A 24322-nucleotide genomic window follows, 5' to 3' on the forward strand; every position below is an offset into this window, starting at 1 on the left:
AAGGAAGGAAGGAAGGAAGGAAGGAAGGAAGGAAGGAAGGAAGGAAGGAAGGAAGAAGAAGAAAGAAAGAAAGAAAGAAAGAAAGAAAGAAAGAAGAAAGAAAGAAAGAAAGAAAGAAAGAAGAAAGAAAGAAAGAAAGAAAGAAAGAAAGAAAGAAAGAAAGAAAGAAAGAAGAAAGAAAGAAAGAAAGAAAGAAAGAAAGAAAGAAAGAAAGAAAGAAAGAAAGGGGGAGGGGGAGGTGGGGGGAGAGGAGAGGAGAGGAGAGGAGAGGAGAGGAGAGGAGAGGAGAGGAGGAGAGGAGAGGAGAGGAGAGGAGAGGAGAGGAGAGGAGAGGAGAGGAGAGGAGAGGAGAGGAGAGGAGAGAGAGGAGAGGAGAGGAGAGGAGAGGAGAGGAGAGGAGAGGAGAGGAGAGGAGAGGAGAGGAGAGGAGAGGAGAGGAGAGGAGAGAAAGAAACTTGTGGGGGTCATTAATATCAAGTCATACCCATGATAGCTAAGTGTCTGGATTTGTGGGGGTCACTGGGGACACTTGCTCAGGATACGTTACTTTTATGTTGGTGCCTTCATAGGAATTACAGCTTTTGTCATTTAACCTCAGTAATCACTCAGTAATTATTTTCTTATTCATGGCCATAATTTGCTCTCCTGTGGAATACAATGTATGGAAGATCATGTCTGGTGACCCTATTTCATTTCTTTGTAGACAGAGTTCAATATTAAGAAAAAAGCACAACTGTAATGGATAGTGCTTGATATCCTCATGTGGCGTTGGAGTGGAGAAGCTGATTGGTGGGTCACTGAAGTTACCAGGAGGCTTTCCCTTTACTTCTATGGGAAGTTCCTCCTACAGCCATGCCTGGTAAAGAAAATTGTTGCTGGAGTGGTAGGTACTGTGATAAGAACCTGCCAGGGCTACTTTCTAATTTGAACTTATTCCTTTTTAATGAACATAAAATTAATAATGCTTTGGTAAAAGTGTTTTGGGATAGGATAGATGTTGATTGTACCTGCCTATTTGGCCCCATTCAGTGTGGCCTCAAACACCTCCAGAGAGGGGGCACCCACAGCTTCTCTGGACAGCCTGTGCCAGGCCATCAGTACCGTCTGAGCGAAGAATTGCCACTTATTATCTAACTGGAATCTCCCCTCCTGTAGTTTAAAACCCACTGCCCCTTCTCTTATCACCATCAGACTGTAATTTTTTTTTATAATGGTCCATTAAATACTGGAAGAGCACAATGAGTTATCCCCAAAACTTTCTTTCTGATCAACCCTGCACTTTAGTTGCCTTTGCTTTGGTTATATTATGCTGATGCTTAGTAGATTTAAGTTACAGATAGTGACTCACATCATTATTTTGAAGAAGTCATGCTAATTTTTACTTCCTCAATTTCCCCTTGGAAGTTGTATGCAAGTTTGGGGAGGTTTTGTTTGTTTGTTTATTTTAGTAAAAATATACTTATTAAAGTAAAATCTCAGCTAATATAAATCTGCAACTCTGAGATTCAGCAGTTTACACCATCTGTGCTCTTGCCCAGGTACTATACCTAAACTGAATCATCCCAAACACAGAGAACATATGTTTCCAGTCTCTTCTCTGTCCTTGGCAGAAGAGGCCAGTTTTTCTGCCTTCTTACCTTGAAAAGAGAACTACCAGCCTGGGAACTGCCTCCTGTAGAGCAGAGAACAGGAAGAAGAAGGGAAGAGAACTGCACTTCCATCCCCTTTGGTTTGACTGCCTTTGTCAGTCTTTTGGGAACCACAGGTCACATTTTGTATATTCCATTGCATTCCTGTAGATGTTGAACCTTGCCCTATTATCTTGTCACTGGGTGTGTACAGCCCTTAATGAAATGCTTGCACTGCAGCAAGAGATTCCCCAGTAGAAGAGAGGGTGAGAAAAGAAGGTGGCAGCAGCCAAAGCTGGACAGTCTGTGTAGCCTTTAGCTGATGCTCTCTGTGGCAGAGGTCTTAGCGTTCTTCTGAGGCAGTTCTATACCAGTCATCTCACATTCACTGAAGTGCATTCACAGAGCGGTCTGAATTCATCTTATATTTTGGGAAGTGTATGTTGAAGGCAGTTCTTTTTACTTGTTTGAATATATTCTTTTTCTATTTTGGAAAGAATGAGGTGGGAAATGTGAAAAGGCTCCTAGGGGCTATTTGTGTTCATGGTTTTCTCCTATGCTATTTCCCTGGTGGGCCTCCTGCAAGGGGAAAAAAAATCCCATAAATTTGACAGAGGAGAGGAACACATGTCATGGCATAAAGCACATACTGAATTTCAAAATTACATGATAGTGAAGAGAATCATCCCTCCTGTTGCCACAGCAACTGGAAATTTGCCCTTTTTTATTTTTCCTGAGTGTGGTCTGCCGTACATCTGTGTCGCTGTGGGCAGGAACAGGAAACCTCAATCCAACCCAGATTCTCCTCCTATTGAAGTTAATTCACACTGACTGCACTAGGGTCAGTAAAAAGCTGTGAATGGGCAAAGATAAGCAATTTGATGTTTCTGATTGCTCAGATTTTGCCCTTCCTCTGTTTCACTGTGTTTCAGTCCTATTTGGTGTTGCTGCCTGCCATGTGAGCACAGCCACATTAATATCTAAAGGAGTAACAGAGCTTGCTGTTTGGCCTGGAGTTTGGTAATAAAGCCTTTCTTTGATTCAGGAATAATCATTCTTCCAGTTAAGTCATATCTAAGGTAGTACTGTAAACTCAAGGGCTGCTTTGCAATTAGCTTACCCTACAAAAAAAATCTGAATCCTAATCATACTCCAGGGCTCTATTGCAATGGGACTGATTACTGTAAATAATCAGATTTTCATGCAGCGCAGCAGTAAAAACACTGCAAGTCAGTGTGTTGCCTATCAAAACATATAGCAAAATTTCAGTACATTGAATAATGAAAGATGCAGGGGAAGAAAGGCTTGACTGTATGTGCAAATTTATGCCTTAACTCAATTGAAATATAAAAATGCACAGTGGAAGATGATGAAGTTGAGAAATACAGGAAAATTCTAAAATTCTTAAAAATCTAAGCTGTTAAAAAAGAATAATCTCAGTTTCTACTTTCAGAGCAGTTATTCCAGTATCTTGGTGACCTTTGGAAATATTTACTAGCATCTCTATTTTTAGGTGGGCTGCAGATTTTGTCTTACTCATACAGTTGCTGTTTCTTGTGAACAGCACTATGTTTTTATGGTAGTATTTAATCTCAGTCTTGTGAGAGCCTTCCCTAGGAGAAAATGGTTTTGAAACAGGGAGGAAGTTTTCAGGTGCCAAGTAAAACTTTTAGAAGAAATAGGGATCCTATGGACCATTAGGAGCTTTGGAAAATCTTTGTCTTTCATGCTTTGCGCTTCTGAATTCTGAGCCAGAAATAAGGAGAACAGCATAGCTGAGCTAATGCTTTGGTTCAAACAGGAAAAAAAAAGAAAGAAAAAGAATTCAAGAACTCTAGAAACAGTAGAGTCAGTAATTTCAATTGAAACAGGACTTCATTCCCAAGAGCTCTAATAGTACATAGTTTGACTCTATTTCATAACAGAAATAAAAGCATGACCACCTTTCTCTAAAAGCTCGGGCTTTTTAGGTTTTATCTGTCCAGTTCTTGTTGACTTGACTTTCTTTTACAAAGTCAACTTTGTTGATTTCAGTGAGTACCAAATAAGTTCCACTGATTACAGTGAAAGTTGTCACTAAATCCTATGCAACCCTGTGCAGTTTTTGTATGTTGTTTAACCAGAGAACATTTGAAATGCTTGAAAGTATCTATTGATGATAAATCTGTTCAACCTATTTTATTCTAATTTCATTTGCAGAATTCGTCCCAGTGTATTTCATATACATATGGAAGGACTTGGGCAATCACTCCTTGCCAAGAATGTAGAGTCTGATATTTTCTATTATTTTTGCCTATTGTCAAAAGGCAATTAGTAGAACACAGTGTTCATGTGGGACTTAAGATAATCTAAGCAAAAGCTCCAAGAGGCACGGTCTTGAAGACAAAACTTTTATTAGTCTAGTCCTCAGTCTAGTTGATGATTTGAGAGTGTTTCATACAACTTGGTTGCATCTTGCTTTCCATGCATAAATATGATGAAATAAAAGCCAGTGTTGTAAAGTGATTTATTATCTTTTAAAACCTCATCTAAAGAAGAAGAAATCATACTATCATCTTCTTTTATCATTGTCTGCTGATGTGGAAAATAATCATCTGCCAACTATGGAAAGATTAGCTGGCAGTGCCAAAAAATATTGGACAATTGGTAGGTGTTTTGCTAGGTTTAGCAGCTGTGGTAGATTGATTCTCTTTCAACTGGAGACAGAGACAAAATAAGTGTTTTCTGGTTCCTACTGCACATATTTGATTCTCCTAGGGTAAAAAGACGTCCTTCATGCACTCAGCTGTATAGGTCCAAAACCATGATTTGCTTGGATACGAGTGTCAGCAGCTCTCGGACGTGTACCTTGCCTGATCCCTGTATTGTAGTAAGAAATCCCGGTGGCATTTTTCTACCTTGCCGTATTCAAGGTAGCTCAAAAGCTGTTCTTTGTATGAATACTACAGTTCATGCACACTTAGTAAAATGCTTCGGTAAATGCTTTGTTTTTCTTGTGTGGAAAGAGAAGCTCATGTTGCAAAATGGGTTTATGCTTCCAACGTCAAACTGGAGTCTACAGTTGGCATATTGCCTAGAAGAAGCTTTGGGGACATTAGGACATTAGACATTAAGATGAATCACTCCTGTGGTCCTTAGGCAAGACTCCTACTGAAGTTGCTGAGGATTTTGCCTGGATAAGGACTTGAGCCTCAGTTTGTTTTATCTGAGGTTAGTAACAAAAAAGGCAAGCGTCAGCACTAGAGAATGTTGTCTGATGTTAGGTCTTGATGTACTAGAGGCTTTTCTACTCTCACCCGTGGCTTTTACTACTGTGTAGCTGTCATCCACCAAAGGGAGAACATGAAGTATTTCAGATCTGATATCACTTACAAGACTGCATGACCCAGATACTGCTGTTTGCCCAGTGCAAAATTCCACTGGTTAGAATGCCATTGTATGTGTCATGAATTTGAACCACCATCGATACTAGCATTTTGATTCCATACCTGAAGATGTGGAAATACAGAATTGCGCCCAGATAAACATTTATAGCCTGTAATGGAAAAATGACAGATATCACTAAAACTATGATGTCAACAATTTGACCTTTCCCCTGTGGGAAACAAGTCTGGGAGTAGATTTTACTACTGACTGTATTTACATGTTGCTTTCTGTTTTGTAATCTCATTTAACAAACAAGGAAGCTGTTAGGGCCTTTACCCTGGATTGTTTGTCTTCCTCACCTCACCCTTTCCAAGAGGAGTAAGGGTAAGACACTTACGAAGATGGACAAAATTAAACAAAGATGGACAAAATTAATTTTCTCAACAAAGATAAATTAAAAATTGCTTGAAACCTATGTTTAAAAATGTTTCTTCTACTAGATTATTCTTTAAAACATACATATAAGTTAGTATTTAGATAGGGAATAAAATGTTCTGCCCTGTTTCATTTGAGACAGCCAGCACAGCTTTACCAAAGGTAGACTATGCCTAACCAATCTGACAGCCTTCTATGATGGAGTAACAGGACTGGTAGATAAAGAAAGGTTAACTGATGTCATCTACCTGGACTTGGGCAAGGCCTATGACATGGTCCTGCACCGCTTCGTTATCTCTAAGTTGGAGAGATATGGATTTGAAGGCTGGACTGTTCACTGGATAAAGAATTGGTTGGATGGTCATAGCCAGAGTGTTGTGGCTAATGGCTCTGTGCCCACTCATGAATGGTGTGCTCAGGGTTCCGTCTTGGGACCAGTGTTCTTCAGTATAAATGACCTAGATAGTGGGATTGAGGTATACCCTCAGCGAGTTTGTTGATGACATCAAACTGAGTGCTGCAGTTGACACAACAGAAGGAAGAGAACTGGACACGCTCTGTAAGTGGTCATATAAGAGTCCAGTGAGGCTCAACAATGCCAAGTGCAAGGTTTGCTCTTGGCTTGGGGCAATCTCAGATATGAGTGCAGGCTGAGAGAAGAACTCATTGAGAGCAGGCCTGCAGAGAAGAATTTAACTTAAAAGTCCTGGTGGTTGAGAAGATGTGAGCCAGTAATGTGTCCTTGCAGCCTGAAAGGCCAACTGTATCCCTGGCTGCATCAGAAGAGGGGTAGCCAGCAGGGTCAGGGAGTGATTTTCCCCCTTCTGCTCTGCCCTTGTGAGGCCCATCTGGCATCCAGGCCTGGGTCCTTCAGTACAGGAAGGATATGGAGCAGTTGAATTGGGTCCAGAGGAGGGCCATGAAGATGATCAAAGGGCTGGAGCACCTTTCCTATGAAGATAGGTTAAGGAAGTTGGGCTTGTTTCGTTTGGAGAAGAGAATGTGCCAGGAAAGCCTTATTGCAGCCTTCTAGTGCATGAAGGGTGCATACAAGCAGGAGAGGGACCAACTTTTTACATGACCTCATAGTTAGAAGACAATGGCAAATGAGTATTAAACTAGAATAGGGCAGCTTTAGTTTAGATGTTAGGTGAAGATTCTTTACTTGGTGGGTAGTGAGGCCCCTGCACAGGCTGCCCTGAAAATTTGTGGAGGCCCCATCCTTGGTGGTGTTCAGGGCCAGGTTAGATGGGGCCCTGGGCAACCTGAGCTGCTGGGTGGCAGCTCTGCACACAGCAGGGTCTGGGACTGAATGGGCTTTAAGGTCTCCAGAGAAGAAGGCACATAAAGTCTGAATGATGTTCTGAAGGCCACCCAGCCTTTCAGCGTGAGAGTCTCTCTTACTACTGCACTGTCATTTATACCAGAATTTTTACCTTATACTGTATAAAATAAGGCATTTATTAGTTTGATCAGGATGGTCTGGAAAAATTTTCTTTCCCTGGAAAAGCACTGTAGGTATATTATACACTTTGATACAGTTTTCTCATTACCCTGGAAGTACGGACTGTTCACTTTGTAATTAACTAAGTCAATCAGTAGAATTGTTTTTAATTATTAATGTAATTCAACAACTCAGCTTTTATTAAAAAGCAACGGCTAGGTTCATTGTTCCTTAGCTTTCACAACTTCCTGGCTTCTCTTCCTTTGTGTCTGAAGGGAAGCTTTAATCATAAAAAAAGAAAAAACACAATCAACTGTTTCAAAATCCTTCTTCCTTCTCTGCTGATGGTTACTGCTGTGGTTAGCTAAATCCCATCTAACCCAAATGAAATTTGGCTCAAGCCTGGAGAAGATACGGAGAAGACAAATGGGTGCCTTTGTTTGGATGGAGAGCAAAAGAAGAAAGAGCTGCTGATACTCAGGGAGCCTCAGGACAACACTATGGCCAACACTGCAGTCTATAATTCTGATTTGTTCCAACATAGCATCAGGAGACCTGGTAGTTTAGAGTGGAGTAACTCTTCAGTTTAGGGGAGCTGAAACAAATTCAGGTATGTGTCTGACCTCAGCATCCAGCTCCTTGGATGGACTCTGGTGGTCTTTAGTGGAGATCTGAGAAAATTAACTGACCCAGGGACTGCTGTTGCAACAAGTATCTCTTGAGTCTTCTGTGCTGCTGCCGCCACTGTTGCACAAAACGGAAGGCAGTGTGAGAATAAAGTCCAAAACTGCTGATTTCTGCCCGTAGGCTCAGTTTTTTCATTCTATTCCCTTACAGCATCGAATGCCACATTAATTAAATAAGATGCCAGGGTGCTGTAGTTTATATATGGGGAAAAATGTTACTCCTGTTAGTTTCCCTGCGACTGAAAATGTTTTGGTGATCTGCACGTGCTCACCTGTCTTGTAGCTGAGGATCTGCTTAGTGTTGTTCAACTTCAGTTTTTCTAGCTCCTCCCTTCCCTGATCCTTGTAACCTGGAGCACAAGGCTACACTGAGTACTGCTAGAGCAGTGATGTGTGACCAGCTACAGCACATAGAGGATGACATTAATGTTGATAGGACATTAAGTTTATCTACTATAAAAGCTATTTCCCTAGTAAAGGCTGTCTGGTGAGATAACACCTCTGTTTTGCCTGCTGGAAGAAAGACCTGTGTTGATGTAGGAATCCTCTTTAGTACTAATATGTAACAGAGAAATATCATCAATGGGAAGGCTATAGAGAGAATCCATTGTTTATATAGCTGGGGAAGACACCTCTGTGTAAATAAATTAATCTCCATCTGCCCCGTTAGGAAGTACTTCTGGAAGCTGTCAAGATTTATCTGCTTACACTGTGATTCTACTTCTCCTGAAGGGACATTAGAGGCAACTGTCTGTGAGGAAAGTGCCATTGCTGTACCTTCTGACAGATTGTATGTGCTTCATTTCCTATTGCTTCGGAAGGTGCAGAAGGCATTCAGTGCCATGAACTCTATGGAAAATGTTAAGAAGAAATATCATAAACCCTCAATCTGAATATATATATGTACAGCAAGGCCAGTTATTTAAGGTAGAGGCTTAAAGTATACTCGTAAATCTCCATAAGGGCACTTACAGAATGTTTTGCAAAACTCTGGAGTGTTCAGCATTTCTTGCTGAAGCCAGTAAGACTGACCAGTGATGTACAGTTGAAAAACAATTATCGCAGATGTGGCCTTAAGCGTCTCTCCACTGAGAGAAAAGCATCAGTGGAGCAGGACTGATAGGAGCTGAAACCCTGAGGACTTCTTTATGTGGTATAACAAACTGTCAGAAGAGAGGCTATGGTGTTCAGTAATGATGGCTGAGGGACAGGGAACGTGTGTTTGGAGGTAGGAACAGCTGCTGAGGGTGAGAATCAGTCATATTACATCACTACCAGATGACATCGGGGCCAAAGCGTGCCTGACATTGTATACGCACAAATAAAAAGGAGGGGTATGTACAAAAATCAAAGACATTTTTGGCTCTGATAGTTTACAGCCTGAATGGGAAAAAGGTGCTATTGTAATTTTATAATTCCTTTTTTTTTTCTTTTTTTTTTTTTTTTCCTTTTTTCTTAACAGGAAAGTTGGTGTAAAATAGAATATTGCTTTAGATACTTAATGGTACCCAAGACTTTCATGATAGACTGGCAGATAAAATACAGCAGTTGAAGCTTTGCGCTTTAGTTTTGTGCTAGCTGATGTGGGACGTCCAGAATGCCATCCAGTGCCTCATAAGAACCAACGGAGTGTGGTTTGAGCAAGGGCAGGCTGAATGAAGCAGGAGGTGCATTAGCAGAGCACCCCTGAGGAAATATTGTATCCTCCCCTTCCCTACCGCTCACAGCTATCTTTGCTCCAAGCAGTCAGTTGCTTTCTTAGATGGATTCACAAGCAGTCACATGAGGAGGCAAAAATAATAGTGTTTTGCTTTAAATGCAAGTAGGGCTAGAAAGCTGGCCCTGCTTTTGTGATCACAGCGCAGTGGAGCAGCGTGATGAGCTGTAGCTGATGGGAGCTCGGTGAGGCAGTGATGTCCCTGTAGCACAGCATGGCACAGTGACAGGCTGTCTGGGTGACATTACACAGCTGAGCAGTGTGTGTGTGTGACTGATCTGATAGCCGGTGCCGGAGCAGCTGAGGATTGACAGCTGTGAATGGCACTCAGCGCTTTGGTGGAAGCCTGGAAAGCTTGTGGCAGGATCCTGATGCAGGCGTGGCTGTGATGGAGGAGCAGTCACACACTTGCACTGTGACCACTCACTTCTACTTACTGGGAACCTTCCCATCCTTTCCAGTACAGTCTGCTAATAGGATTAAAATCTCTGCTTGGGTTTGTTCCTGAGAAGAAAAGCAGGCCTCTCATCTTGGTTATCTCATACATGACATCAAGCCCAGAGATATGGCAGGGGAAGGGAAATGTTTCCAACTGGGGAACTGAAAATAGCTGTGACACCGAGTCTGCCTGCTGATTGCAACAGCTCTTCATTGAGCAGGGTTGTAGAGGTTAGTCAACAGATGAGAAAGCTGGCCTTTCACATCTTGAGGCCTACATTAAATTCAGTTGAAGGATCCATGGATGTTTGTAGTGCTGCTTACACCTTCATTTCCGTGTACACAGTTCTCAGGGCACGATGTATCATGATGTACCTCACTTCTTGCCTGCTTGAGGAAGGACTGCAGTCAAACATAACCCCCTATGAGTGGCACTGAGAGACATTGATAGTGGCCATGGTGGTGATGGGTTGGTAGTTGGACTAAATGATCCTAATGTTCTTTTCCAACATTGATGATTCTGTGATTCTGTGAAGAGCAAACTGTAGAAGTCTGCAGGGGACGCAGGAGTAGGTGCATGTGTGAATCATTGGAGATCAAGATGGGGAGGTTACCAACAGGATTAAAACCCAGTGGCTGAAGTAGCAGAAGGGCTAGAAACTAGAGCAAGGCTTCAGTGGCAGAGTTGCATGGATCCTCACAGAAGTGCAGACCAAAATGTAAGTGTATTATCTAGCTGTTTGAAGAACTGTGAGCAGAATAACAGGGCTATGTCAGGTCACTAATTACTTGCTTTAACACAGCTGTGTGAGGGAAGCTTGCATAACACCTGCCCACACTAAGCTTAGCTCAAGCTGTTGTTATCAATCCCTCACTCTCCTGAGTGCTCCAAGTATTTGCAAACTAAGAATCTGTTATTTCTTGGTTAATATAAAATGCCTGTTCTTTTGGATTGGGGTAATTGACCTATTCTCAGTGCCCTACTCAAGAGATGGAAAAGCTTTAATTACTGGTTCGACAAGCTGACTTTAAGGACAAAACTCTTTAACTTGAATTCTTTGCTTTTCTCCTGGCTGCACAGTAACTCAGCCTGCCCAGCTAGCATGTCTCATGCTTCTGACTCATGATATTGTGATAATAGTGTCTAGTATCAGACTAGTCATTATGTTAGCAAAAGTGTCTGAAGGAACACTACATGCAGGAGCAGCACACAAAATTGCAAGCATTTTATTTACTAGGCACAGAAGAAATGTAACAGAGTAGGGCTTAAAAATGGAAATTTATGTGCATTTCATACTAGAAGAGGTGATTTCCTTTTCAGATCGTGAAACTGAATAGAATCTGTCAGTGAGATTTATGAATACGGCAAGGGTCCAGCACTTTGACACTGCCCTGGCTTGAGAGTGACCTGTACCTAATGCATGTGTATACCTTACCCATCGATCAGTGAACAGAACTGCTTGATTATTCATCATCAGGAAAGCATTAACCACTATCTTTCTCATGCTTCCCAAATGAAGACTTCTGTTAGAAAATGTCTGCACTTACTGAGAATTAATCTCTCTCAGGCATATCCTGTGCAGCGGGACTGCTCAGGGAGTGTCATGTTGCTCTCTTTTCTTGATAATATTAAAGCTCAACTATTTTAAGTAAGCTACTCTTAAATTGCATCTTTTAAGGGAAGGGACCCTTAAAAGTCACCCAGTTCAACCCCCCTGCAGTGAACAGGGACACCCACAGGTAGATCAGGTTGCTCAGGGCCCCATCCAGCCTGACCTTGGGCATCTCCAGGGACGGGATATCCACCGCTTCTCTGGGCAACCTGCTCCAGTGCCGCATCACCCTGAATGTAAAAATCTTTCTCCTCATATCCAATCTAAATCTCCCCTCCTTTAGTTTGAAATCATTTCCCCTTGTCCTATCAAAACATATCCTGCTAAAGTCTGTTGCGATAGTTTGTCCCCTTCTTTCTTATAGGCCCCTTTAGATATTAGACATGCATACACCACTCTTGCATTTTGCAGCCATATTTCAGATTAAATATTCAGTCACAGCTGTTGTTCTTTCCACCAGCTTCTTCACCTGTGACCCAGCCTCTGCCTAGGTGCCCTGACTGTCCTTTGAAATAATAGAATTTGTCCCCCACATTCACTTTTCATTTGCATGATATTCTGCCAACAAGAACCAGCCTCCAAGAGAATAATATCCTTCTTCAATACCAGACTGTCCTCAGAGAGACCTATCTTCTCATTCTCTCAGCCCAGGCACAATCCCTGCCCAAACTTCCCAGCTGCAGGGCTGTGTAAACTCCCCTTGGGAAAGATTTGCGCTGAGAGCTCCCAACTCACTGAAGCATCCAAACACAAGCACAGTCCCCGCTGTCCTGACACATCCTCTTATGTGCTCAAGCTCACAAACCATAGACTGCTTGCCAGGTCTTCAGGTGTCACCAACCTTGAAATGGCTTGTGACAGACAGGGATGTCATAAAACAGCTAGTGCTGCATCTCAGTCACTTTAAAGCTTGGCAATGTAGGTGGTGAGCAGCACTCCCTGGAGTGTTTCTGATGACCTAAGCAGATCAAGTTGGAACTGGCTTCTGTAATTTTTTTTTTTGCTTCTCCCAGACTCTGCAGGGAAGACAGATTGATAGGGCAGTGAACTGAAAGAACAAAGATGCTTTTGCTGAAGTAGAGATCCTCATCAAAGTTACTGATTCACCACCCAGGTGTATATTTCTGTGGATAGGCAGATGCAGAAGTTCTCTCACACACAGAAATTTAAGGAAACATATGACTTGCATTAACCACATTTGGGCTTGAAGCTTATGTGCTGATAATTTCTTCTAATAACAATGCAAGTGAGCAAAATATAAGTAGCCTCGTGATTATTAGAGGAACAAAAGTGATGGAAGTCAGAGGGATGTATATATGTATTTTTAGTTGCTGATTATTCTCTCTTCAGGGCACTTTCTTTGTTGCTAATTATTTTATTCATTTCGTTTCATCAACCTTTGGATCCCTTCCCAATACATTATCTACAATGTTTGCAGCTCTCATGCGTTCATTTGTTAGATGCCTGCCAGCCTGCAATATTAGAATCTTTTTGATTTTCAAGCAATGTGCTCCTGCATCTTGTGTCCACATATCATTTGTCAGGTAGATTCAAGCACATTTGATGGTACTGCTGCTTACCCCACCTTCTTCCGTTCATAATCACAGTGAATGAGACAGAGATCTTGCAGACCCATTCAGAATGTGCAGTTCTAATTTCTTCACTGACACAAAATATTGTTGAAAACATCATAGATCCTCTCTTGTTTCACTGCCTTTTTTTTATTTTTTTTTCTTTCTTTTTTTTTTTTCCATTTTTTTAACTGAATTGCTCCATTGCTCCAGAATTCGGTGGGAACTAGAGATGTTGCTAAAAAGTATTAGACTGACACCAGAAAATGAAGCTATAAACCACATTCTGGCAAGTCAGTGCCTTGCACTTTGACTCACTGGCTGTTGTTCCTAGCAAGGCAAACAATACAAAACATTTATCAGATGAGAAAACAAGTTTAGGATACCATAGGAGGATCCAGATTTAGGGGAGAGACATCTTTCAAGATCTGTTCTGGTAGCAGCTCTTTCACCCTGTGACCCAGCCCATCTGTCTTTCAGCCGCAGGGGTTAAAGCAGGTTGCTCTCATAGCTCTTGAAGGCATAAACTCTGCACAATGGTGAATGGGCTCCTAATGCAGACTCAGGTGTTAGCACAGCATTTACCCAGGGAAAACATTCATTTGGCCTTCTAGTAACAGAGTTGAACTCCTTGCTGGAAGGCCCTGTGCTTCTGAGTTATTTGAGGTACAACAGATTATGCAAAAAATATCTCTGCCCTCCTTGCAGGGATGCACAAAGAGGGTTTTCGGTTCTTCCTTTCAAATACACACCAGAGCATGTCAGAGCCTTGTAAAGGCCATCTCTTGTCAGGGCCAGAAGTTTGGCTATGCTTCTCTGAAATGGGCATTCCCCTCACTGGATAAAATGAAGAAAAATGTGTGGAATGATGCATCTGATGACAGCTGATATGACTCTATAAAGCAGAAAATTGGAATATTTAATCTGAAATATGCCTGTTTAAGGTAGCCAAGATGTTTGTTGTACTAAAATAAGTCCCAGGAAGATTAACTAGTGGCAAGGTAATACATTCGTAGGTGCACAATAATCTGAATGTATTAATGATAGATCTCTTAATCACATGCCTGCACAGCTGATACAGATCTCTCTTTCTCTCTCTCTCCCGTTCCTCTTTGAGGATCCTATAAGTTTGCTAAGCCCATGGCTGTGTCCCCTCAATGTCATAGAAAGTGTACATGCCTGTGGTGACACTCTGGAAGGGAAGAAGGACATGTGGAAGCAAGTCTTTTTATATGAAAGATAGATGTTGCAATTTATACTGCAAAATATATAATTTATATATATAAATTAAACGTCAGACTTACAGTACACCATCTCAGTATTTGGCAGTGTTCCTACCCCTGCTCCTGTTGGTAAGCTGTGCTGCAGTGTATCAGTCTTCTCGGCCTAGTTCTACTGCAACAACAAGCCCTATGCTGCATCCCAGCTGCTCCATCTTTGCTGCTGGTACACACTGGTGTCAAGGTCTTTTTGACTGAAGCAGATGCAACTGACAACCACTCCACGGCTCTTTATTGCTCTTCTGGATTTGACCTTGAGTGCAACTGCAGCTCATGCTCTCCTGCCAATTGCAGTCGTGTATAACCCAACATTAGGTTATTCAGAGTGTTTGTGTTACATGTATTTAATGTCATGTTGTATGTGCAATGCCATCTTTCTGGGTGTTGGCCTCTGAGTCCTTGGTAAGCATTTTCACAGTTTTTCTGGACTTTTTTTCTATAGTGTTAGATTTACTGATGCATTGTGTCTATCTTTGAAAGGTGCTTAACCACCAAGAGCCTGATTCCAAGTTCCCTTCCCTCTGCTCCTGTAGAAGCCTTCCTATTGCGGAGCCAAGCTCCTTTTCCAAACAGACCGTGTTCCCCAGCCACAACTGTTATATTTTCTTGGGGAAAAAATATAAATCAGGAATAGATCTAGAGAAAACTACTCACTTATCTCTGCATGGTTTACTCTTGCACGCTGCTTGCATTTAAGAACACACTCACTGATTGTTCGTGAGACACTGAACCTGTGTAGCAGAATAAAAGCTGGACCTTATTTGCATTAATGAATAAGATGAATGAGTACAGCATTTCCTAACAGGCAACGAGTGGAGGAAAGCTAAGCAATATTCACATATTAATTGCAATGAGAGCTCTCCACTGAAAAGAAAAGAAAAAAAAAGATGAGCCCATCAAGATTCTGACAGCTGTCCGTAAACTCATTCATGGAATGACGGGCAGGAGAGGCACCTTGGGAAGTAGGCAGACAAAGTCATTCACTTGATGTACCTTCTGGTAAAGGGAGCAGTCTGGATATTGTAATTTATTCTTGTTGTACTTGATGGAAAAAAGAAATCTTAAATCTCAGCTGGAGAATTCACAGGACTTTGCTCTTTAGATTTGCTTTATAGTTCTGCGGTCTCCCACTTGGGAGGCATTAGCATCAGTAATAACTGTAGTACTCAGGGCTTATTGTAATGTGTTTTGCCTGTAGATCTCAAAGAGATTTGCAAGGTGAGTGCAGAATTATAATCCCCATTTTAGAGAAATGGAACAGATATGTAGAAAGACTTGGTTATATGGCCAAGGTTACACAACAAAGTGGCAGTGACATCAGGTTAATCTGATCTCAAATACCAGCATGGGCAAAAGGGCTGACTTAAGCCTTATTTTGCAGTGTCATTCAATATCAGCAGAAATTAGAGTGCTAGAAGAACTGGAGTCCTCATGAGCACTTCAGAATACATGCTGAGGTTTACTTTTCCTTTTCTTAACCTGAAAACTCACTGCAGGTCTCTTTGAATAGGAGTGAACACACTGTTGAGTTATCGCACTGTTCCAAGTGAGGTACCCGGTGTATCTAAGGCAAATGTCCAGCCTGTCTATATGACAGAGGGAGCCACTCAGAAAACCTGTGACAGAAACCTCTGTCTCTGGAACTTAACTCAAATATCTGAATCAGAGATGTCAGGTCAGGCAACGCGAACAGCTTCTGACATGTCCAGTTCTAAAACTAATGTCAAGATCTGCGTAGTCATTTAGTAATGTATCCTATCAACATCTGTGACAAGTGTGTGCTTTGTCTATGTTTGTGGAACTTAATATCCTTTGCCCAGGGGTCATCTTATCCAGGTTTTAAATTCTCACAGCAAGATTAATTAAAGTCAGATTCAGCAACAAGCAAGCGTGGCAACATTATAATCCATGGAGATAAATCTGAATATTGGAATTCCTTCCACTGTCAAGATGACAAGACTGCCACAAATGCAAAATGCAACAGTGGTAGTGATATTTCTGAAATGGGACTATTTATTATTCTCTAAGTGTGTAAAAAGGGACAAAATATTTCAGTGCTACGCAGAAGGGCATTTGAAAGTGCTGTCTATCTTTTTACTAGACCAGTTGGCTATCTCTTGGCAACCTGCCATCTGGTAATTTATTACATGTCCACAGGGCATTTGGTTGGAGGGACATATGTTAGTGCAAGTGTAGGGCTGGTATCAAAGCTTGATGCCAGTGACATGGAACAGAGGTTCTCAAAGGGTCTTTCACATCTGCCTGCAGCCCTTCCCAGACTGCAGACTTTGTCCTTATTTCTGTCCACTGAGTTTCAGAGCTAGAATTAACACAAGATGAAGCTTATCTCCGGTTTGTTTATAAGGAAGTAGCTAGACAGCATTTGCTGCTTTAGTTGCTGCAGGAATGCTATGTAAGTAATGTGAAATCAGAGTTTAGGTAGTCCAGGAGGAAAACTCTGTGTTCAGAGATGAGCCACACTGTGGAGAGATGTAAGAAGTGCAAATATTTCAAAGTGACTATAAAGTATAAAACATACTGGTCATCATGATTTGCGTTCTATCAAAACCATGAAATACCTGCCTGCTTTAAAAGCTGTTTCACTTCCCTTTGAAAAGAAGTTCCTATACTGCCTTGAGAATGTGTAAGTAATGGGAGATTTCATCAGTCTGAGTGAATTATGGATGTGATGACTAAAGATAAATCAAAAAAAAAAGATTGCTATGTAAGCAAAAGCACCATGATTGCATATCTTCTGTGGTATCGTCATAGAATGGGCTGGGTTGAAAAGGACCTTAAAGATCATCTTGTTTCAACCCCCTTGCTGTAGACAGTTTTGCCAACCACTAGATCAGGCTGCCTAGAGGTATTCTAGCTCTATGTGGTTGTTAGCAGTTCACTGCACTGGCTTGGAACAGTGTGGCTTGGCTTGGTTTGGTTTGGTTGAAGCAAACTGCCAGCTCAGTGTGCTCATCTCACTGTTAGCTCCACTGCTACTCCTGGTGCAATCACACAAAGGCAAACTGTCTCATGGAAATGTCTTCTCATTCCTTTAACAACCTGCTCTCACATGTGCCAAGGAGTCACCTATCTCAGTATAGGTACTTAGTCATTAAACTAATACCCTAAGGTATAACTTCATACCCCAAAGTATTAGGCATGCAATTGAATTGTGTGCGTGAGAAAAAAATGCCTGCGGTGTAGTTTGGTTACTGAATTGCCTTGCGAGGCAAAGCCTGTGGTAGATGGAAGATCTATGGGTCTGCTTGAAGGTCAAGGCACACACTGCATCTGGCAGAACCCAGCCCTATGGGGACCTCTGATCTGGGCTCAAGGAGTTATCCTTTGAACTTGACAGCAAGCAGCTCTTGTAAGAGTGCATAAGTCACTGATCACATATTGAGCAGGAGGTGAGGCACCAGAATTTCCACTGCTAAGTCACTTTATGTCTAGGTAGGAGGAAATACACTTTTGTCTCAGCTTCCAAAATTATAAAGAGGAAGTAGTCACTGAGATGGCATAGTCCATATAGCATGATCCTGAACATAGCTCTGGTCTGGACTAGAGCCCACCATTTGGAAAAACATCTCTTCATGATTAAAACATTCTTGTGGTGGATTTGCCACCAGCATTCTTGGTTCATGGTTCCAATTATTAATTACCCTGACTGCAAAAAATGCCTGCCTTGTTTCTAGACTGGAGCCAGGGTGTGAGCACAAGGTCTGTGTCTCTGAGAACTGAATCAGATAAGAAAGCTGTGTGGGCAATATTTGGTCTACTTCATCTCATACTCAGGCCAAGTTTATACACAAATCTTCTGCGATAACTTCTGTTTTCAGGATTTTTTAACTGGCCTAAATGAACTTCATAGCAGCCATGCACATGACTATCCCTAATACTGAAGATGAAGTGAGATGCCACATAAAATTAAGCAATTGTCCTGCTGAGAACATACCACATTTAAGATTACAATCCACATCTCCTGTCCATCCTGGCCTTTAACTTCTGGCCATCATTCTTCTTATACATGATAAATTCAGAATACTTCTTATTGTCCTTAACATTTACCAACAGTGCAGTGTAGTAAGTGCCTGGGAGTTAGTGCCACTAACTAACTAGCCTGAAACACGGAAAAGACAGAGAAAAGACAGAGAAATATAATTATCCCAACAATTTTTCTTTAGCATCTCCATCACTTTTGGAAAGTTTCTTGATATTGGAAAAAAAAAAAAATAGGAAAAAAAGAACAAGAAATCTCATTGGGGCTCAATGGAAGAAATCTCAATGGGCTGGTCCAGATCGTGGCACTAAGGATCAGAGGAAAACTTTAGGACATGTTGTGATTGCATTAGACTCATTGATTTCAGTCAAGTTTTGCCACTGAAATCACTGGAATGAAGGATTTCACTCTTAAACTTAAATTCAGCCACTTATTATTCTCGGAAGATAAATTTTAAAAAGAACACAAAGCAAGGGGAGGTTATCCTCTGAAGGTCTGATATAATATTTTTTACTTCTATATGCCTTATTTTTTCATTTTGTACTTTTAATTCACAAGATGAAGTTTTCTGGCAGAAGTAGATGTCATGTGCAAGCTGAGTTCCTTGTTTTTTTCTTTTGCCTGTCACTGGCTGCATGTTCTCTATTGATGTCTTGTTCCTGGTACTTGACCATCTTGTCTGTGAAAGGAAGCACTCCAGCTGGCTTGCCTGACAAGAAGAAAGAAAAGTTTTCTTGGTTTAGTCACTCCACAGAAACCCATGGTAATGTTCCACTGCACTTTGTGTCCACACTACGTATATTTGTATGTGTGTTTGTCTATATATCTCTATAAAGACTGACACATAATGTACCTTTGTATATTTCTGCATGTGCGTGCCTTGCTTTTGCTATTGCTTGTGCAGTGTCCTCTTCATGCACTCGAGATAATAAGCTGTTCTGCAAATCAATCTCTTGCTTATGTCTTCAAGATTGTTTCCCATTTGCAAATAAGCTGAAATATGTCTTGAAAGTGCTTTACCTCATCCTCAAAGATGATATACCAAATATCAATGTTTTGGTGGTTTTGGTTGTTATTTTTTCCTGATGATGAGCTTTGTCTGGGTTGAAAATTTAATTATGAATGTCTCTTTTTCTTACAGTTTATCTGACTCTTCTGTGCGCATCAAAATACGAATCCAGTTGATTTCTTTATTCATCTTTCTGAACAGACAAGATTATTCAAACATCTAGTCTTTGTAAAGCAACAGGCACCACTAGAGTACAGTATTTCATAGTTATGTCAAGAATGCTAGAGAGACCATTATTTCATATGGTCTGTGTTCCTGAATAACACAGTACAAGAACTTAGAGATTTCCAAAGACAGATATTGAAGGCACTTGCATTATTGGGATGACGTGCAGAAAAGATTTTGAGGGGCATTTCTACCATAATGCTTTCAAAGCAAGAACCCAGGACCTCTTTGGAAGAACCTTCTTATATCTTTCTAGCTTCTGAAAGGATGTCTGAGCCCATAGCTCATTGAACATCTGCCCAACTGGAATTCAGAGCCTATTTACTGTTTTTCTATTTTTTTGTTTGTTTGTTTGTTTGTTTTGTTTTGTTTTTAATCAAGAACTCACTATTAGATGTTTTCTTATTAATGGGTAACCTATTTTGACAACCTAGTAGAAGCTTCTCCCACACCTAACATTGCATACTGTCAAGACTCACCTCTGATATACATCTCATCTGAGAGACCTAACTCCTCTATTGTTCAGTTGGAAGTATCATTTTTTGTATATTTGAAAAGAGGTGGAAAGTGAAGAGTACACATTGAATGTTATCCTTTCTTCCACCATAAGTTGAATGCTAGTATGCCAAAGGAGTTACAGTTCATAGAGGAGCTGGGAGAAAATTATGTAATGGAAACAGTGCATCTTTTTCACCTACAGAAGCAAATAAAATATTAAGGTTTCATAACAGGTAGAAGATGTGACACCTTATTGAACCCCAATGAAATAGGTTCACACCTAAGATTGCTTTTATTTGATGGTTATTCCATGATGTTTCTGTAGAAGTGTAGGAGATTCTGTCCAGTTCTTATTTGATGAGTGTCAAAATAAAATCTCTGCCATAGTTCATATTCATTAGTTTCTTTGTTGGTAATATCTGAAAGGGTCTGAGAGTTTGAATTCCCCTCTTTATCCCTATGAGTTCAAGCTCTAAGTATAAGGTTAAAACCCATTAACAGCAGTATACAACAGATGGGCCATCAGTATTACTTATGCAGAACTTGCTGTCAGGCTAACTGAAACTTTGATTACTTCTCAGTCTGGTACTTGTTTGCACCCCACTCCAGAAGAGACTGGGGATGTTAGTAAAATGGTTGGGCTGGTGCAGGTAAAAAGGCATCCTCTGAAGTTTTCATTGAATTAAGCAAATGCTTCTTTCTCGGTTTTGCCAGGTTTTCTCATTTTCAGTGACTCTCATTCATAACATTTCCTAGGAACTGACTCAAAAAGAAAGCAAGCAGCTGACTCTTCCCCTTTCTTTAGCATTTGAGTAACCAATGTGCAATCCAAAAGTCTACCTGCTCAGCCTTGCGTGTGCAGGAAGGCAGTACACTTGCTCAGCTAATTGCTTAATCCTTGGGAGTTGCAGCTGAGGGTCTTTTCAATAAGGCTGATGTGATTCAGTAACAGATGTGTCAGGTTCTAATGGCCAACCCTCTCTTTTTCTTCCCTTTGACTCTTACAGTGAGCATGCCCACCAGTGAGACCGAGTCCGTGAACACAGACAACGTCCCTGGAACAGATATTGAAGGCGAAAACTGCGGTGCTAGGCTAGCGTGAGTACATATACACAGTTATATGTGTGCAAGTGCTGGCTTGAGCTTGGTGGTTTAAAGTCAAGGCAAATGTTAGACTCGTTAAGGGGAAGGAAACCACACTATGGGTGAAAAGAGGGTGGATCTGTTAATCCCAGTTCTTATCTTAATTGCAATGTAAACTCACTGTGAACATTAGTGGAGAGCCTCTGGGATTACAGAGATATAAATAAACAACAGAATTCACACAATAAGCAGAGCTGGGTTTGCATAGTAGCTAAAAGAAGAACTGATGGATAAGTGTTCTTATGTTAAAATTTGTCTTTAGTGATAGTTAATCAAATTCAGTATATGCAGACCAAACAGTGGAATTGACCAGTATATTTTAATTTCTCTCATGGTTCCTCTGCACTTTACAGTGCCTTGTAATAGAAGCACACATGATAGCTTCCATCCTGCAACCTGAATTACACCCTTAAAGTGCTGAGCACATCATAGTGAAAAATAAATGCAGCAGCTGGGAGTAAAGCCTTCTCAAAATCACATCATTATAGTAAGCAGACAGACTCAACAACATGTGAGATAGCAGTTATGGAAGGTGTGTTTCTTAACTTCACAGCGATGCTGAATAGACCACAGAGTCCTTTCTTCTCTTTTGCATGGCTTAAACAAGAATGGACATTATGCTGCTGGGAAATATATTAACCCTCTTTAATTCCATGAAAACTGGACTAAGCCCTGTGCTGGAATATTTTGAGGCTCTGTCCTGTCCTTGGACATACTTTGTACCCTTCTGTTTGATCAACTGCTGATCATAAGTATATGAGAAGAATTCTGTTTCATTAGGCCTGTGGTCCAGTGTTCAGACCTTGACAGCAAAAGGAGGGGAACCATGCAAGCCTGGTCTTTTTCTGCCTTTCATCCCATTTTTCTGCTCCTGAATTCATGATTTTGTGTTAGAGATTTTAGAAGAGATGCTTCTCATTTTTGCCTTTAGTGGCCATTTATGGACCTGCCAGCCATGGATTTATCTGAAACTGCTAATGCTGCCTGTCCTCACAGTCTCCTGTGGCAGCAAGTTTCAGCTGCTCGCTACCTTCTGTGTAGACAAGTAGTTTAGCGTCTCTGTTTTAAGCTGATAAACTACTACTTCCAGTCAATGCCCTTTCCTCCTTATACTGTGAGATTTGATGATCAACAGTTCTGCATTCAGCTAATCTATCACTTTCAGGATTTCATAAACCTTGATTGTATCTCCCTCAAACACCCCTGGCCTTCTCCTCTACAAACTGAAGAGGAAGCGATCTTATCTGCATTACAAGACGTGATATGTGGAATAAGTTATAAATTCAATCTGCTCTCCTGGAAGTGTCAGCCAGTGGCTTACAAACCCTAGAAGAAAGTATGATAGCATTCCTTCACCTGCTTACTCTTGTCTACCTGCTGAGTCTGGTTTAGATTATGAACTCTTTTCAGAAGGATCCAGTCAAGGTCTATTCACAGCAGTAAGGTAGATCTCCATTTAGCATCTCACTGAGCTCTTAAGCGCTTGTCACATTACAGGAAGCAGCAGCTGGATATGTGACCACTTCTTCCAGCTGGATCCAATTTGAAGAACCATCTCTATTCTGTAATTATGGTTCCTAACACAATGGGTCCCCCGGTGCTACACAGTGCCAACAACAATGGGAACTGTTAATATAAAGTTGCTCATACTTTTAATACTACAGCTTGCATTCATTTAATGTTCTTAATCCCAAAGGATCCTAAAACACTTCATGAAACTGTATGTGCAATGATTGTTTTCACAGTGTTAGAGTTTAGCTACCTCCAGGGTAAAATGTGACAGGTGTTTAAAAACATAAGGGGAAAGGACACAAGTGTATAAGGAGGTGTATGAGGGATAAATTGTTTTGCACTGTAACAGTATGGGGAACTCTGTCAAGGAGAACATAATTCTGTAAACTGGAATGTGGCCAGGAGAGCTGAAGTTTAACCCAATTCTAAACATAAACATGACTTAGAATGGAGTTTACTGAAAATGATCCAACATATCCACAGGAGAATGACAGTCCTATGGTCTGGCACAGCGCTCACTATGCCCACAGCGTGAGAAGGGATAACTATGTCCAATGCATTTTAAGAAAGCAAAGAAAGATGACAGGAAAACGGAGCTTCGTTTCTTCTTTCCATGTTGTAAATCTTAAAATAGTGCCTAAGCGTCAGCAAAGCAGTACATATAAGATTGAGAGAGATAAACAGTTTCCTTGCCACGTTCCATTTCATTTGAAGATAGGTGGCATATAGTAGGGAAATTGAAATCTGCTATTGAAAAGGGGATTTTTTTTAACACCCCTACCCAAGGACAGTCAAAATCCTCAAGGCCTCAGGGAGATTGCTTTTCATCTCCAAGAGATGAATGGGAGCCTTCAGCCAGGAAAACGAATGACTGTATCTTTGTATTTGAAAGTCTGGACTGAAATACAAATTTGTCAATGCTTCCTGGTTTTGTAAACTTGTGGAGCTGCAAATTCCCTTCTTATGGGTAAATTTTTATTTGTCTTGAACTCTGAATCCAGCAGGAATATATAAAATGTAAGCAAGGATTTCAGAACCGATTTGAGTAGTAAATAACTTTGATAGAACGTGACTTAGAGCATCAGAATTTGGCCAGAGCTTCCAATAATTAACCCAGTGCTGTTCAAGGATAGAAGTCGTTCTTTTGGGAAGTTGAGCTTTTCAAGTGTGTTCTTCATGTAGTACCAGTGAACTTTCGGTACGTGTTAATGATTGTGATCATGACATCCTGATTTACTGCAGTTGAAGGTTAAACCCAGAATAGAGCTCTCTGAAGTTTGTTTTTTTTTAGAACTGAAATGGCCAGAGAAGGTTTTTGTTCAGTAGTTGAGTTTCATGTGCTGAGTTTTAGATGATTCTTCATTTTGACCAGCCTACTAAAATCACCCAATAGCCAGAAGTCCCCACTGTCTTGCTATAAGCAAGTTTTTCCCAAGGGTCAGAGACTGCACTGGGCAAGCTGCAGCTAGACATGACTTTAGTATCAGGGAGATTTCAAGGCAGTGGTAATATGTTTATTTAGTGGCATTAAGCTGTTAGGACATTTAATCACCTCAGCAACACCACCACCATGGTTACAGACTAACCTTGCTGTCAGAATACCCATGTGATAAAAAGAAAACGTACGTAGGAGACTGAAGGAAAAAGTGTTTTTATTAAAGATAACTCTGAATTACTGGCTGTTCTTTTTGTTCTTATAAAAGAGCTGCAGAGCTTTGAAAGGCATCATCTGTGAATGACAGAAAGATCTGCTTGAG

At 41.0% G+C, this 24322-nt stretch overlaps 1 protein-coding gene across 15 annotated transcripts in view; it reads left to right on the plus strand.

The window, feature by feature from the left end:
• The window catches only part of CACNA1C (calcium voltage-gated channel subunit alpha1 C), a 424545-nt gene that overhangs the window by 286877 nt on the left and 113346 nt on the right, over positions 1-24322 (plus strand). For 8 of the 15 annotated variants that reach the window (XM_072360924.1, XM_072360945.1, XM_072360915.1 and 5 more), the window contains exons 10-11: positions 18867-18941; positions 20918-21008. In XM_072360924.1, the coding sequence (XP_072217025.1) occupies positions 18867-18941; positions 20918-21008 (166 nt within the window). The remainder of the gene's footprint in view (positions 1-18866; positions 18942-20917; positions 21009-24322) is intronic. The other 7 variants (XM_072361020.1, XM_072360976.1, XM_072360990.1 and 4 more) reach the window with 1 other exon arrangement.

Source organism: Excalfactoria chinensis, chromosome 1 (genome assembly GCF_039878825.1).
Source record: "Excalfactoria chinensis isolate bCotChi1 chromosome 1, bCotChi1.hap2, whole genome shotgun sequence".
Taxonomy (NCBI): domain Eukaryota; kingdom Metazoa; phylum Chordata; class Aves; order Galliformes; family Phasianidae; genus Excalfactoria; species Excalfactoria chinensis.